At 46.7% G+C, this 16,869-nt stretch overlaps 1 protein-coding gene across 2 annotated transcripts in view; it reads left to right on the top strand.

Moving 5' to 3' along the window:
* Positions 1–16,869, top strand: part of GTPBP3 (GTP binding protein 3, mitochondrial) — a 394,097-nt gene that overhangs the window by 210,826 nt on the left and 166,402 nt on the right. For both annotated transcript variants that reach the window (XM_063914578.1, XM_063914577.1), the window contains exon 7: positions 10,658–10,801. In XM_063914578.1, the coding sequence (XP_063770648.1) occupies positions 10,658–10,801 (144 nt within the window). The remainder of the gene's footprint in view (positions 1–10,657; positions 10,802–16,869) is intronic.

Raw genomic sequence — 16,869 nt, 5'->3', positions numbered from 1 at the left:
AAATTTCGCAGGGTCAACACTGGAGGGCAAACATGCCCTCAGCACTGTCCGCCACTCTTTGTTGGTGGGTTCTGTGGAGTTTCCTAGTTCTTTAATAAATCTTTGGCATGCAACTAAATTTTCCCTGGGATCAGGGAATTCAGACATGATTGATCTTAGTTCTGTCCGGGACCAGGGACAGCGCATTGCACTGTCCTTGACGGGAATGGTTCCCTGATCGTCAGTCTTCCCATTGGGGACTGTGATCACCCTGACAGGACTAAACTCAATTACATCACCTTGTTTTGGTCTTACAATATGGGGTACATTTGTTTGTGCGTGATATAAAACATTGTACGTACCTGTGGACACGACCTCACCTGACCCTCCGTTAGGGGGTTTGATTATTGCCTTTACCGATTTGGTCGCGTCCACCTGGATGTCTTGTGTGATGGCTGCTGGTAAAGGTGCCGACATCGTGCTGGGCTCACTCTCTTGCTTGTAGTCCTGAGGGAAGTTTAACATGGGGTGCAACTTGCATAGGTTAATAGTTGTACATTTAACAGTATTACAATTATCATTGTTATGTTTATTACAATTATTCTTATCATCTATAATACAGTTGCTAAGTGCATTTTTATTGTACAACATTGTGCCTTTCTCCGCAACCATAATCCTCTCCATTGCCATGTCTCTCCTCCCAAGATGAGAGTCAGATATGTCAGTTAACTCTCTTTGCATTTCACTTTCCTGTTGCCACAATTTTAAACAATCATAATGTTTGATCCGTCTCTTTGCTGATTTAATAAGACCTATCCTTCTCCTTAGATTTAGTAACACATCTGGGCTAAAGCTGCCTACTCTTGGGAACTTCTCCCCGTCATGTACAGTCATTCTTTCCCATTCATCACATAAAACCTCTGTGTGTGAACCGTATTTTTCACACATTACATACCTTGCCGACCCGATTGGTCGGTTTACTAAATCAACCCGAACCGAGGTTGATCGCCCCCTACCTGAACAACTGGCCCCCATAGCTTGCAGGTGTTGCTTGCACTACCTCTGACCTTTATATCAGGGTCTTCAGCGAACCCTTACAAAAACCAAGATGTTCAAGATAGGTTGACGGTGGTAGTTTACCGAGTACCCCACTCACTCGCCCACGCCGACCAATACGCCCACACACTGCTTTAGCGCTGGCGTACTCGACCTAGGGCCCCTATGAACCTTTGTTTACTGGAACATGCGAGTGTGATCCGCAGAGCATTAACCCTTTCCAGTAACTGTTGGTTGTTGGATAATTCCTGAGTGACCAGCGAACTTCCCTTAAAAAATAAAAAATTACACAAATCACGTTAGAATGTGCAAATAGCGTTTATGACCCCTTCCGTACGCAAATGGTACTGGGTCAAATTACTAACTAATGCACACAATTACGTGCGGTACAATCGTTCAGCACATAAGCAACTAATCTTATGTGCGGAGCGACCAGTGGAATCGAAATTTAGCAGCTGCGAATTCCTTCAGCCTGAGCTTTATGGCCTATATGGGTTCCGCACCAACCCTTTCTGGTGTTGGGCTACTTGTTTCTATTTATAGCGGATTTCCTTGTCTGCTGTACCTGGACCTCCTGGTCTGTTCTGGACCTCCTGGTCTGTGCTACAGTATGACCTCCTGGTCTGCTATACTCTAATGCTCTTTGTATATTTAACAAGGGATGCCTCCCTAGCCACCGTGCATGTCACTTACACGTATGTAATTCACGAGAACTCGATGATTTCTGTGGTTCAATCCCCAAAAAATTGTAGAAACTTATATATGCAAACACTCACTCACCACATGTACACTTTACTTTTGTTTCTATTTCTATTTCTGCGCAGAAATTTCTTTCCTTTAGACCAGATGAGTCGTAAATTTAGAGAAGGATCTATTAATTTAAATTTCAGACACTAAAATTGACTTGCGCTATTTATCGCGTTGCCACCTTTTCGCCTGTTTAAAATAACCCTTATCGTGTGATTTGTTACGTGGGCGTACCCGGACACTCCGTTGCGTAATATACGCTGCGTGCGTCGGCCTTTGGGTTGTGTACGCGAGTCTCAGCTTTTTGTTAGAGACACGTGTATGCAAGGCAGATATCCACCGTAACACAATTAACACGTTTATCAATGTAGGTGATCCTCGATCATCTACCGAGCACCACACAGATCTCTCCTTGTATCTTTAGGCAAAGCTGTGTGTGTGTTTTACAAATTACCCCTTAATGTATAATTTTTACTCTTTAAGTACCAATAGCAACAAATCTTTCTCAGCACGTTATCAATTATGAAATGGCAACCAGGAAAGTGAGATGTGAAGATTACACAAATGAACATGCAATTCTAAATTAATCTAATAACATATATTGATGTAAGCACACGCATATAGATATTACATATATGAGACCCTATTCAGTGCTTCTAATTTGCATATGAATGTGCAATTTCTTTCACTGCTGGGAGAGAGAAAAAAAACAACAAACCAGTCCCACAGGTCATTTGCATTTCAATGGCCATCCTACAAGTAGCAGCGTTAAAACAGGTTCTTGAAGAGAGACAGTTACCAAAAAAAAAACAACTACTTGTGTATTTCTTAAATCAAATATTTAATTTATTATTAACTGTTATTAAACTCTATCTGAACTACTTATGATTGACTATGATATGGACTAAACAAATGCATAAAAAAAAAAAACTCATTAAATGATGATTTCTTTTTGACAGTGGATGGCTGATTATTTCCTGAGTCAACTGAAAATCAGCCGTTCAAAAAAAAATTGACCCTCCCAAAATGGCCGCTGCTCCTCCCCCATCCATGAGGTTTACACAAAATGGGGGACAGACCTTTTGTCACAAAGAAAAATCATCATGCCAGCCCCTTTTAGTTATCACGCTATGCAGAGCGATTAAAAATAATTTTAAACCTATTTAAACAGACAAACCATCCAATCTGCGTGTGCAGTTGGCACCAAATAGAAATAAAAACCAGATTTACAAAGACAATAGCTTAATGTTCCTACCTTCTTCGGATTCCACCAGCATCCCTACAGACCAAAAGAATCAGACGCAGACTCTCATCTGATCAGCACTCCAAGATACTACCTTTTCCTCCCTTTGCTGATCGATAAAAGTCTGCGCCTTTTTCGCCTGACTGCGGATATGAGATGGACCGGACTTGCCCCCACTTGATAGAGTCAAATATCTACCTTTTAACATTAGCTATATATTAATACCGTGTAGCCGTAATGGCTGCTAAACCATGTGCACATGCTACGCACTCCGTACGCTATTTGCGTATGAAGACCTCGCACGTGGTACGCAAATAAAGTACACACGCTGTGCTGGGTGTACGGAATACCCACAGTGAGCATACACACAGACAGTAACCTTTATAAACTTTAAACACAGATTATGCTTACACTGTAACTCTTGTATGCAACACACTATGATTGAGTTTGTATTGTAAAACTTTACTACTGAAATACTGCAGCGATATAACGCTGCTTAACCTTGTTAATGTAAATGCTGTTAGAGCGATTTAGAATTCAGAAACCCTTTGTACCAGCTAGAGAGACACAGACACCCTGCTGAGGTTCTAACACCTTATGTGAACGTTCTATTTGCAAAAGAATAATACAATACAAGTCATACACTACCAATATAACATAGACTACCTAACCAGATAACTACACTTAAAATACAATAACAGTACAATAACACTTAAGAGAAACGAGAGAGAAAGAGGAGAGGAGAGAGAGAGAGAGATATGGCTCACAATAACAATAAAGGCAATATGATTGCGGAGAAAACTTACGCACAAGGGAAACAATCGCATGCGCCACTGGATATCCAGCTCCCGATTATCAGTGATGAGAACCGTTGAAGAGAATAGTAGAATGGGAGCTGGATCAGATCGGCTTGTCTTTTTATACCCTACACACAATACAGTACAATGGTCCCTATATTCTTATTGTTCATTGGACACAGGAATTCGTCTCCGCATTATAACAAAAGGTCATAGGTTGATTCATACAGGTGGGCTGTGACTATTTCAAACTGCTCAGGTGGGTGGGAAACTAGGTTTCCCCGCCGCATGGATAATAAAGTGCAAATAATAGTAAAAGTCCATAAACTTCTTATGTCCATAACTATTCGCAGGAGCGATTAATCCACTTCAAACCAACACCGGAATATTGCTAATTAAATACTCTTCCGATGGATACTAAACACCACTGTATGACCCTTGTCTGACCCTTCGTATCAAACAAAGAGGGATCTCTTTGTTCATGAACATGCTACATTAACTAAACTTTCAGATTCTATCAAAGGGACCATAATCTACAAAATACATTATATGGTTAAAATATGTAACGATCGAGTCGCCCACTAGACGCACACAAAATCTACCGTAAATGCGCATACCGTGCGCCTGCGGGTGCACGCACCAGCGGGTATGCGTACGCACGGGAGAGCGTGGGCACGCGCAGCGGGGACACGCATGAGGTGCAAATATGGTAGTGTGCATCATGATATTTTTCTGACTTTGACAAACCAAACAGTTATGTGAGGCTACAACACTTGGGGGAGACATGGGCAGTATAAATATTATACAGTAGCTCTGGCGCCATTGCGGCGGGCGGAGCTACATCAGAGCGGGCTTAGTGGCATTTTGGCGCCTTCCTCTGCATAAGCAGCAACATTATACAACTCCTCCATAACGGTCACACGCTGGATCACTGGTACCGGGTGTAGAGGGGGAGAGCCGCTATATTGTACACAAATATCATTCCTCTGAGGGAATTTTCATAAGACAGTCATCACAGAATGCTGATAACAATGTGGGGGAGAGTCCAGAGCCCTCCTGGCTGGGGGCTATCAAAAACATGATGTCTGATATGTCATCTCAACTTACTGCCAATAAAACGCAGGAACTGCAACAAGCAGTGGCAAATTTAGCTACTAAACATCCCCCCCTGTCTACTACAGGTGCACAAAAACTTGCTTAACCTGCACTCCTATCAGATACTGATGATGATGTACTGGATGATGGGGATGATTTGGATCCCATAAGTGGGGATTCCACCCCTACACAGGGTATTGAACCCCTCATATTGGCAATACGGGATGTGTTAAAGCTCCCCCTGGAGGACGCTTCTAATCAGTCGTTTTTCCTCCCACAAGACAAACTGACAGTCACATTTCCTGATTCCAAGGAATTGGATGATTTATTTAAAATAGACTGGAAAAATCCAGATAAAAAAATATCAGGTGTCCAAACCGTTTTTGCATACCTTCCCTTTTGCCCTAGGAGGCAGGAAATTCTGTGAAGAATCTCCAGCAGTAGACGTCTCAGTCTCTCGTCTTTCTAAAAAAGGCGGTACTCCCTGCTCCGGGCTCCTTTACGGTAAAAGACCCGGGAAATAGGAAAATTGAGACCACTCTGAAATCTATCTACACTGCCGCAGGTGTAGCTCAAAGACCGGTTATTGATGGTTGCTAGATGACACATGCAATTCATTCCTGGGCTTCTCAAATTCAGGAAGGTCTTTCGGGTGATATGACCTTAGTTGCTACTGTCACTTTTCTAAAACACATTCAGGACACGGCAAGAGTCCTCTGTGACTCCCTTAAAGAGATTGGCAATATTAATACTAGGACCATGGCTATGGCTGTGCAGAGCCATATGGTTGCATCAGTGGATTGCAGATGCTGACTCCAAACGTAATGTGGAATCTCTTCCCTTCACAGGCGAATGGCTCTTCGGAGGTGAATTAGACACACGGATCTCCAAAGCTACTACTGGGAAATCCACGTTTCTCCCCTCGGGGGCTCCGACTGCTAGACGTACCTTCCCGGGACCGTCTACTCAGTCCTTTCAGTCCTCCAGATTTCCATCTAGAGCCAGTTCAGCTTACACAAAGACTTCAGCATGACTGTGCCCACCCACCCCGAGGGGATCTCATGGTGGGAGCTCGGTTACATCACTACAGTCGCATCTTGGACGGTTCCTGCCAGGATGCCTCTCAGAGTTACAAGCTGGAGTTTGACGGTGCTCCTCCCAAACGATTTTTTAAATCAAGCTTGCCAGCTTTGGAAAATATGCGTGTTACACTACTACTGGCCATCGACAAGTTGGTCCAGTCCCAGGTCATTGTTCCAGTACTCCTGCAACAGCAAGGCCAAGGTTACTACTCCAGTCTGTTTGTAATGCCAAAACCAGACGGGTCTGTGAGACCTATTTTGACTCTGAAGTCCTTGAATCCTTACCTGAAGGTTTTCAAATTCAAGATGGAATCTTTAAGAGCGGTGATCGCAGGCCTGGAACCACAGGAATTCCTGGTGTCCCTGGATTTCAAGGACGCTTACCTCCATATCCCAATCTGACCTCCTCATCAGGCCTATCTGCGGTTCGCCCTGCTGAACGATCACTACCAGTTCCAGGCATTACCCTTTGGTCTGTCTACAGCTCCAAGGTTGTTCACGAAGGTAATGGCGGAAATGGTGTCCAGGGTGTCAGTGTAGTCCCTTACCTTGATGATCTCCTGATAAAGACAAGTTTCAGGGAGGTTCTACTGCTCCATCTAGATCGCACTATCCAACTTCTGTCTCACCACGGATGGATCCTCTATCTGCAGAAGTCCCATCTGGAGCCATCTCAGCGGCTCCTGTTTCTGGGCATGCTACTGGATACTGTAGCACAGAGAGTGTTCCTCCCAGAGGACAAAGTGAAAACACTTCAAGAAATGGTTTGCATGATTCTCCGACCTGCTCGAGTATCCATTCATCTTTGCATAAAACCGTTGGGAAAGATGGTGGCCTCGTATGAGGTAATACAGTTTGGAAGGTTCCATGCCAGACCCTTTCAATTGGACATCCTTAACAAATGTTCCGGTTCACACCTTCAGATGCGCCGGATCATTCGGCTCTCACCCCAGGCCAGGATTTCACTCATGTGGTGGCTACAGTCTTCCAACCTGCTGGAGGGTCGACGCTTCGGGATTCAGGATTGGATCCTCCTCAAGACAGATGCCAGTCTGAGAAGATGGGGAGCTGTCACCCAGGGTGCGCAGTTCCAGGGCAGGTGGTCTGCCGAAGAGGCTCTATTTCCGATCAATATCCTGGAACTTCGGGCTATCTACAATGCTCTGATTCAGGCCTCCCCTCTACTCCGGGATCAGGCGATCCAGGTTCAGGCGGACAACGCCACGGCGGTGGCATACATCAATCGACAAGGAGGGACAAAAAGAAGGGCCTGCATGCGAGAAGTGTCAAGAATACTCCTCTGGGTGGAAAGAAATGCAAGAGCGCTGTTCGCAATCCTCATTCCGGGTGTGGAGAACTGGGAAGCGGACTTCCTGAGTTGTCACGATCTCCACCCAGGAGATTGGGGACTACACCCTCAGGTGTTTCAACAGATCATCGACAGGTGGGGATTCCCACAGATCGACATGATGGCGTCTCACCTCTACAAGAAGCTTCGCTGCTATTGCTTGCGAACCAGAGACCCTCAGGCAAGCGCAGTGGATGCGCTGACATCGCCTTGGCCTTACCAGCTGGTCTACCTACTTCCTTCGATTCCGTTGATCCCAAAGGTGCTCAAGCAGATCAGCCATCAAGAGTTTCAACAATCTTGATTGCCCCAGATTGGCCTCGAAGAACGTGGTACGCGGCTCTTCAGGACATGTCCGTGGAAGACACCTGGCCTCTGCCAATAAGAAGGGATCTTGTTCAGCAAGGACCGTTCGTCTACCCAGACTTACAGTGGCTTCATTTGACAGCATGGAAGTTGAGCGGAACATCCTAGCTCATAAAGGGTTTTCCAAAACGGTCATTGCCACTATGGTGCAAGCCAGAAAACCTGTGACGTCAAAACACTATCATCATATCTGGCGGACATATGTCTCTTGGTGCGAGGAATGCACATCTCCCTCTGCAAAATTCCACTTGGGAAGATTTCTTAGTTTCCTGCAGGCTGGGGTGGATAAGGGCTTACGTCTTGGATCCATTAAGGTCCAGATTTCAGCCCTCTCCGTCTTCTTCCAGAAGAAGTTGGCTATCTTGCCAGAAGTTCAGACCTTCTTGCAAGGGGTGCTTCACATTCAACCTCCGTTTGTGCCGCCCACAGCACCTTGGGATTTGGATGTGGTGTTACGTTTTCTACAGTCCTCCTGGTTTGAACCTCTGCTGACGGTAGAAGACAAGTACCTCACGTGGAAGACGGTGATGATACGGGCCCTGGCTTCTGCTAGACGTGTCTCAGAATTTGGTTGCCTTATCGTGTAAAAGTTCCTACTTGGTCTTCTACGTGATCAGAGCGGAGCTCAGGACTAGACAGCAGTTCCTGCCGAAGGTGGTCTATGTGTTTCACTTGAATCAACCCATTGTGATTCCGTCCAGTTCTGGCACTTCTGCCCCTCCAGAGGCATTGGATGGCAGTGAGAGCCTTGAAGATCTATGTCAAGAGAACGGCTTAGATCAGAAAGACGGATTCCTTGTTCGTGCTGTATGATGCGCAGAAAAAGGGTTGCCCTGCTTCAAAGCAGTCTATTGCTTGTTGGCTTAGGCTTACTATCCAACAGGTCTATGTGTCGGCAACCTTACCTGTTCCACAGTCTCTGAAGGCCCACCCTACGAGATCAGTGGGGTCTTCCTGGGCGGATGCCCGTGGAGCCTCAGCCCTGCAGCTATGCCGAGCTGCTATCTGGTCGGGGAATAACACCTTTGTGATGTTCTACAAATTTGATACCCTGGCCAAAGAGGATACCCAGTTTGGGCAGGCAGTGCTGCAGATGTCTCCGCACATTCCTGTCTGTTCTGAAAGCTTTGGGACATCCCAAGCGTACTAATCTGCCCCCAATATCCCTTATGAATGCTAGAGAAAATAGGATTTTAAATACCTACCGGTAAATCCTTTTCTCGTAGTCCATAAGGGATATTAGGCGCTGCCTCTGTGCGGTGACTTTCTGCAGGTTACCTGTTCAGCTATTGCTGTTTGTGTTGCCAGCCGTTGCTGGCCTGGTTATGTTATGGTGTGCTGGTGTGTAAATCTCACCACACTTATTGTTGTTATGTTCTTTCTCTCAAGTATGTCATTTCTCCTTCGGGCACTGTTTTACCTAATACTGCCTGTAGGAGAGAGCATACTGGGGAGGAGCCAGCACACCCAGTTGAGGAAATTTAAAGTGCACTGGCTCCCTTGGACCCATCTATACCCATCATACTAATCTGTCCCCAATATCCCTTATGGACTACGAGAAAACGATTTACCGGTAGGTATTTAAAAACCTATTTTTTCATATACGTTATAAAGTAAAAACTATGGCACAAATGTTAGCATGACAGGAAAGGCTCTGCCTCACCTGCCTTATCCCACCGCACATGCAGACAAACATTGGCAGTTGCTCTATCATTCCTGGAGATAATTATATCAGGTGCTAGAAAGGGGGAGGGGTCACAGACAAACAGCAGACAGAGCGGGGGTGGGGGGGTGCTCCCCCCCCCCCCCTTCCTGATATTACCGAAAAATTACCTGTAACCATTCCTGAACCTGTATGGTAATAGAATTTCAGAGAATTGGTCACACGTGTTTGCAAAGATATGTTTAGCTGCTGAGCCGCGCCAAGCTTTCTCCGATATCAGCAGTCCTAACACTACATAATAGCAGTGCCCACATAGGGCCATGTGATTTGTCTACAGTAGGCCTCATGATAAAGGATTGAAATGATAAAGCAACTGCCAATGTTTGTCTGCATGTGTGAGAAAGGCATTGAATGGGAGCAGTATTTGGAAGTCATGCTGTTCCTTGTAGTGCTAATGGGAGATCCTGGGGGTGGCTCCCGGGTAAGTTAGCTCTCTGTCTGGATGTGTTTTCGTATGAGCCTTTATCATGAGGCCTACTGTAGACAAATCACATGGCCCTATGTGGGCACTGCTATCATGTAGTGTTAGGACTGCTGATATCGGAGAAGCCTTGGCGCGGCTCAGCAGCTAAACATGTCCTTGCAAACACGTGTGACTAATTCTCTGAAATTCTATAACCGTATATGTTTAGGTATGGTTACAGGTAATTTTTTGGTGATACCGGGGGGACGGGGGGGGAAGGTGCACCCCCCTCTCTGCCTGCTGTTCACCCCACCGCACGTCACTGTTAGATCTGTTGGCTGCATACCATGAGAATCAGATAGATCCATTCTATACAGTCTGTGGGGCAGTGGTTTTGTTTTTTTCTTTAAATTTGCTGCGTCTTTTTCTCACCACAGAAACAGTGAAACACCAGTAAGTACCAGAGACACCGGGCTGCCTCTTCAGCTGCACAAGAATTAATTTTTAAATATGTACAAAGTAACAGCTGAAGCACTTGATGAAAAAAAGCAGCAGCTGCTGCATCATAGAACTTAGTATACAGATTCAGACTCATTTACAAACAGATGCACAAGTCAGTTGTCAAATATTGCATATTGTAAAATAATTGATAAGGTAATGCTAAAGTCAGTGTATGAATTATTTTCAATTGAAGTATGACGTACGAGAGCCTCTGGTCATAATGTAAAGCAAGACCTAGACATTCCATCTGTATTAGATACTCCCATAAACTTGCAGTAGTTTTTAATATCCATTATCTAATATGTTTCAATTGACAGTTGATGAAGAGGTTGAAAGGCTTCAGAAAGAGCTGGAGGAGCATCTTGGGGATAACCGACGAGGAGAGAGACTGAGAGATGGAGTACAGGTGGTTCTAGCAGGGGCTACCAATGCAGGGAAAAGCAGCTTGCTGAACGTAATAAGTGAGTACTAATGTGTTCCTTGTATAAGAGACAGCATCGATTCTACCCAAGCGTATGATCCGCTTCAGCTAGGTAGAGCCAATGATGATAGAATTGAAGTTAATACATTTTATTTAGTATGTACATTTTGTTTTGTGGTAGTCTCTGCAGCAGAACTAAAATAACCAAATAAAAGCGTACTCCTCAGTTCAGCCACTTGGGATTTACAGTTGGTTGGGCACAGATGGGAGACAGCCATGTCAGTCAGGTTTCAGGAGAGTATTCAGATGAATGTAACAGTGCTATTATTACACTAATAAGTGGCTTGCGTTAAAAAAAATAATAATAACAATTTAATCACCATTTAAATACAATATTACAAATAATAAATGAATAATACGCAAGGCTAAAATGAATAGATATATGCAAACTTTCCTTAAAATAAGGTAAAATGTCCATGCATGGGACCCCTGAAATTAATACTGAACTAAAATCCAGAACAAGGATTGCATATAAATTATTTACCATCCACAGTATTCCCAGTCGGCGTGCAATGAGGTCAGATGAATAGGGTGAAGTCCCTTTTGTTCTTTAGCAAACAGTCTTTGCAGAGTAATGTAATGGTTATCCAGTGGACCTTGTAAACCTGGTCACTGACTTTATCCTGTTGGTCAGACTGTTCAGAGATGGTGCAATGCTCAGTGTCCCAATGAGGTATAGTGTCTGGACACGTTACGCTGTGGCAGTCACCCTCCAGCTTCTTCAACAGCAAGTATCCAAATCCTTAACCTATTTCTGCAGCGGGGTACACTGTGATTCCACAGGGAATTACATTGGGGTGTAGAGTTGGATCTTGATCTGAGGCACCAACAGGCTAAAAGCTTTGACTGTTCCCAGGATGCATTGCGCCACTGGGGCTCAGTTTGTAAGTTGGTGCCTGCAGTGCAAGCATCTAACAGGGAGGGCTGCTCTAGGCAGCCTGGAAAAGAGCTTTTCAGAAGATCGAAGACTTCAAGGGCCCCGCAGCACAGGCACTTTAAAGTGCTATATGTCATACTGACATACCGTGCTGCAGCTCCCTCATCTCCCCCAGCGGCGCTGTATACTACCGCGCCCTGGTTGCGGGTACTTACAATGGAGGGCTCCGGTTTTCTTCAGGGCACACACACTTGCCGCTGCTCTCTTTGCTTGCAGTCACACTATACAGGGTTTTTTTGTCAGGTAATTTGTCTGCTTAAATTGTACTATTACACCCTAAGGTTACGCTTACAAATAATGTCTGCTAAACAGGGTGGTAGCTCCATGGCTGATCCTCTACCAGGCAGTGCTGACGCCACGGATTACCCGGAGGTAAACATAGCAGCTGAGGGTTCAGGTACTGGGGGTTCTATACCCCACAGTCAGTCTGCAGCACCGGAGGCAAATCAAGACCCACCTTGGGCTGCTTTCTCTAATTTACTGACTACGCTAGTAGTCTTGCACCCCCTATGGGACCTCCTGTGCCATTACAGTCACATATTGTCCCTGCAGTTAATCTGCCATGGGCAGATACTCTGTCCTCTCAGTTACAGCGATTAAATCAGTCTCTGGCTAAGCAAAATCCTAACCCTCGCCCGACTAAGACCAAGGGGTCATCTAAACGGGCCATGACTTCCTCACAATCCACACATGTTTCGGATACTTCATCCGATGAAATGGCACTTACAGTGACCCTTCAGACACTGATGCAGATGCTTCTGATGCGGAATCTCTGACACAAGTGAATGTTCCTGACCTCTTGGAGGCTATCAGGCTTATTCTTAAATTGATGATGAAGAGCCTCCAGCTACCTCTAAGAAAACAGATAAGTTTAAACGTCAGAAGGTTACTAAATTAGTTTTACCCCATTCTGACCACTTGGTTGACATACGTCAGGAATCCTGGGAATATCCAGGAAAGAAATTTTCCCTGTCTAAAAAGATGCTAGCTCGTTATCCCCTCGCTGCAGAGTTAAGTATAAATTGGGAAACACCACCGCCGGTGGTCTCACAAGTCGCGCGTCTGGTGGTGTCTTCTGCTCTGCCTGTCACTACCATCACCTCGCTGAAGGAACTGACAGATAAGCATGTGGAGGGTTGCTTGCAGTCCATTTACACTCTTGCAGGAGCTGTGCATAGGCCCATCCTGGGTGGCAAAAGCTATTGAAGCCTGGGTTCAGGAAGTTGAAGCGGAACTACCGTCTGATTTTCTCTGACGTCCTAGTGGATGCTGGGGACTCCGTAAGGACCATGGGGAATAGACCGCTCCGCAGGAGACTGGGCACATCTAAAGAAAGATTTAGGACTATCTGGTGTGCACTGGCTCCTCCCCCTATGACCCTCCTCCAAGCCTCAGTTAGATTTCTGTTAGATTTCTGTGCCCGGCCGAGCTGGATGCACACTAGGGGCTCTCCTGAGCTCCTAGAAAGAAAGTATAGTTTAGGTTTTTTTATTTTACAGTGAGACCTGCTGGCAACAGGCTCACTGCAGCGAGGGGCTAAGGGGAGAAGAAGCGAACCTACCTAAGTGGTGGTAGCTTGGGCTTCTTAGGCTACTGGACACCATTAGCTCCAGAGGGATCGCACACAGGACCCGACCTCGTCGTCCGTTCCCGGAGCCGCGCCGCCGTCCCCCTTACAGAGCCAGAAGCAAGAAGGTCCGGAAAATCGGCGGCTGAAGACTTCTGTCTTCTCCAAGGTAGCGCACAGCACTGCAGCTGTGCGCCATTGCTCCTCATGCACACCACACACTTCGGTCACTGATGGGTGCAGGGCGCTGGGGGGGGCGCCCTGAGCAGCAATTTTAACACCTTGGCTGGCAAAACTGACACCATATATAGCCCCAGAGGCTATATAGGTGTACATTTCCCCTGCCAGAATAACACAAAAAGCGGGAGAAAGCTCGCCGAAAAAGGGGCGGAGCCATCTCCCTCAGCACACTGGCGCCATTTTCCCTCACAGCTCCGCTGGAAGGATCGCTCCCTGGCTCTCCCCTGCAGTCCTGCACTACAGAAAGGGTAAAAAAGAGAGGGGGGGGGGCACTAAATTTAGGCGCAATATATATATAATACAAGCAGCTATAGGGAAAAACACTCTGTATAGTGATATCCCTCTGTTATATAGCGCTCTGATGTGTGCTGGCATACTCTCCCTCTGTCTCCCCAAAGGGCTTTGTGGGGTCCTGTCCTCTGTCAGAGCATTCCCTGTGTGTGTGCTGTGTGTCGGTACCGCTGTGTCGACATGTATGATGAGGAAAATGATGTGGAGGCAGAGCAAATGCCTGTAAATGTGTTGTCACCCCCTGAGGGGTCGACACCTGTGTGGATGGACTTATGGAAGGAATTACGTGACAGTGTCAGCTCCTTACATAAAAGGTTTGACGACATAGGACAGCCGGCTACTCAGCTTGTGACTGTTCCAGCGTCTCAAATGTCATCAGGGGCTTTAAAACGCCCGCTACCTCAGATGGCAGACACAGATGTCGACACGGATACCGACTCCAGTGTCGACGACGATGAGACTAGTGTACCCTCCAATAAGGCCACCCGTTACATGATTGAGGCAATGAAAAATGTATTGCACATTTCTGATAGTACCCCAGGTACCACAAAAAAGGGTATTATGTTCGGTGAGAAAAAACTACCAGTAGTTTTTCCTGCATCTGAGGAATTAAATGAGGTGTGTGAGGAAGCCTGGACTTCCCCCGATAAGAAATTGATAATTTCTAAACGGTTATTGGCAGCGTACCCTTTCCCGCCAGAGGATAGGTCACGTTGGGAAACATCCCCTAGGGTAGATAAAGCGCTTACACGTTTATCAAAACAGGTGGCACTACCGTCTCAGGATACGGCCGCCCTAAAGGATCCTGCTGATAGAAAGCAGGAGGCTACCCTAAAAGCTATATATACACACACGGGCATTATATTGCGACCAGCGATTGCATCAGCATGGATGTGCAGTGCTGCTGCTGCGTGGTCAGATTCCCTGTCGGATAATATTGATACCCTGGATAGGGACAATATTTTGCTGACAGTAGAGCATATAAAAGACGCTGTCTTATACATGCACGATGCACAGAGGGATATTTGCCGGCTGGCATCAAAAATAAGCGCAATGTCCATTGCCGCCAGAAGGGGGTTATGGACTCGGCAGTGGTCAGGTGATGCCGATTCAAAAAGGCACATGGAAGTTTTGCCTTATAAGGGGGTGGAACTGTTTGGGGATGGTCTTTCAGACCTCGTTTCCACAGCTACGGCTGGGAAATCGACATTTTTGCCACAGGCTACCCCACAGCAAAAGAAAGCACCGTATTATCAAGTACAGTCCTTTCGGCCCCATAAACACAAGAGGGCTCGAGGCGCATCCTTTCTGCCGAGAGGCAAGGGTAGAGGGAAAAAGCTGCAGCATACAGCCAGTTCCCAAGAGTAAAAGTCCTCCCCCGCGTCCGGTAAGTCCACAGCATGACGCTGGGGCTTCACAGGCGGACCCGGGTACGGTGGGGGCCCGTCTCAGAAATTTCAGCACACAGTGGGCTCTCTCACAGGTGGATCCCTGGATCCTTCAAGTAGTATCTCAGGGGTACAGGCTGGAATTCGAGACGTCCCCCCCCCCCCCCCCCCCCCGACGTTTTCTAAAATCTGCCTTACCAGCAACTCCCTCTGCCAGGGAGGCAGTGTTGGTGGCTATCCAAAAACTGTATTCACAGCAAGTGATTGTCAAGGTACCCCTCCTTCAGCAAGGAAAGGGTTACTATTCCACAATGTTTGGGGTACCGAAACCGGACGGTTCGGTGAGACCCATCTTAAATTTAAAATCCTTGAACACGTATATCAGAAAGTTCAAGTTCAAGATGGAATCGCTCAGGGCGGTTATTGCGAGCCTGGACGAGGGGGATTACATGGTCTCTCTGGACATCAAGGATGCCTACCTGCATGTCCCCATTTACCCTCCTCACCAGGAGTACCTCAGATTTGTGGTACAGGACTGTCACTATCAGTTCCAGACGCTGCCGTTTGGGTTATCCACGGCACCGAGGGTCTTTACCAAGGTAATGGCCGAAATTATGATACTCCTTCGCAAGAAGGGAGTTTTAATTATCCCGTACTTGGACGATCTCCTGATAAAGGCGAGGTCCAAGGAACAGTTGGTAGTGGGGGTAGCACTTTCTCGGGAAGTGCTGCAACAGCACGGCTGGATTCTCAATATTCCAAAGTCACAGCTGGTCCCGACGACACGTCTTCTGTTCCTGGGAATGATTCTGGACACAGACCAGAAAAAAGTGTTTCTTCCAGTGGAAAAAGCCGAGGAGTTGTCATCTCTAGTCAGAGACCTCCTAAAACCGGGACAGGTGTCGGTGCATCAATGCACACGAGTCCTGGGAAAAATGGTAGCTTCGTACGAAGCAATTCCATTCGGACGGTTCCACGCAAGGACTTTCCAGTGGGACCTGTTGGACAAATGGTCCGGGTCCCATCTCCAGATGCAACAGCGGATAACCCTGTCGGCAAGGACCAGGGTGTCGCTGCTGTGGTGGCTGCAGAGGGCTCATCTACTAGAGGGCCGCAGATTCGGAATACAGGACTGGGTCCTGGTGACCACGGATGCCAGCCTTCGGGGCTGGGGTGCAGTCACACAGGGAAGAAATTTCCAAGGACTGTGGTCAAATCAGGAGATTTCGCTTCACATAAATATTCTGGAGCTAAGGGCCATTTACAATGCCCTAAGCCAAGCAAGGCCCCTGCTTCAGAACCAACCGGTACTGATCCAATCAGACAACATCACGGCGGTCGCCCATGTAAACAGACAGGGCGGCACAAGAAGCAGGAGGGCAATGGCAGAAGCCACAAGGATTCTCCGATGGGCGGAAAATCATGTGTTAGCACTGACAGCAGTGTTCATTCCGGGAGTGGACAACTGGGAAGCAGACTTCCTCAGCAGGCACGACCTCCACCCGGGAGAATGGGGACTTCATCCAGAAGTCTTCCAAATGCTGGTAAACCGTTGGGAAAGACCACAGGTGGACATGATGGCGTCCCGCCTCAACAAAAGGCTAAAAAGATATTGCGCCAGGTCA

This window comes from Pseudophryne corroboree, chromosome 1 (assembly GCF_028390025.1).
Source record: "Pseudophryne corroboree isolate aPseCor3 chromosome 1, aPseCor3.hap2, whole genome shotgun sequence".
NCBI lineage: Eukaryota > Metazoa > Chordata > Amphibia > Anura > Myobatrachidae > Pseudophryne > Pseudophryne corroboree.
Note: the sequence above shows the minus strand (reverse complement) of the source record. Positions and strands in the feature narration are given on the sequence as shown.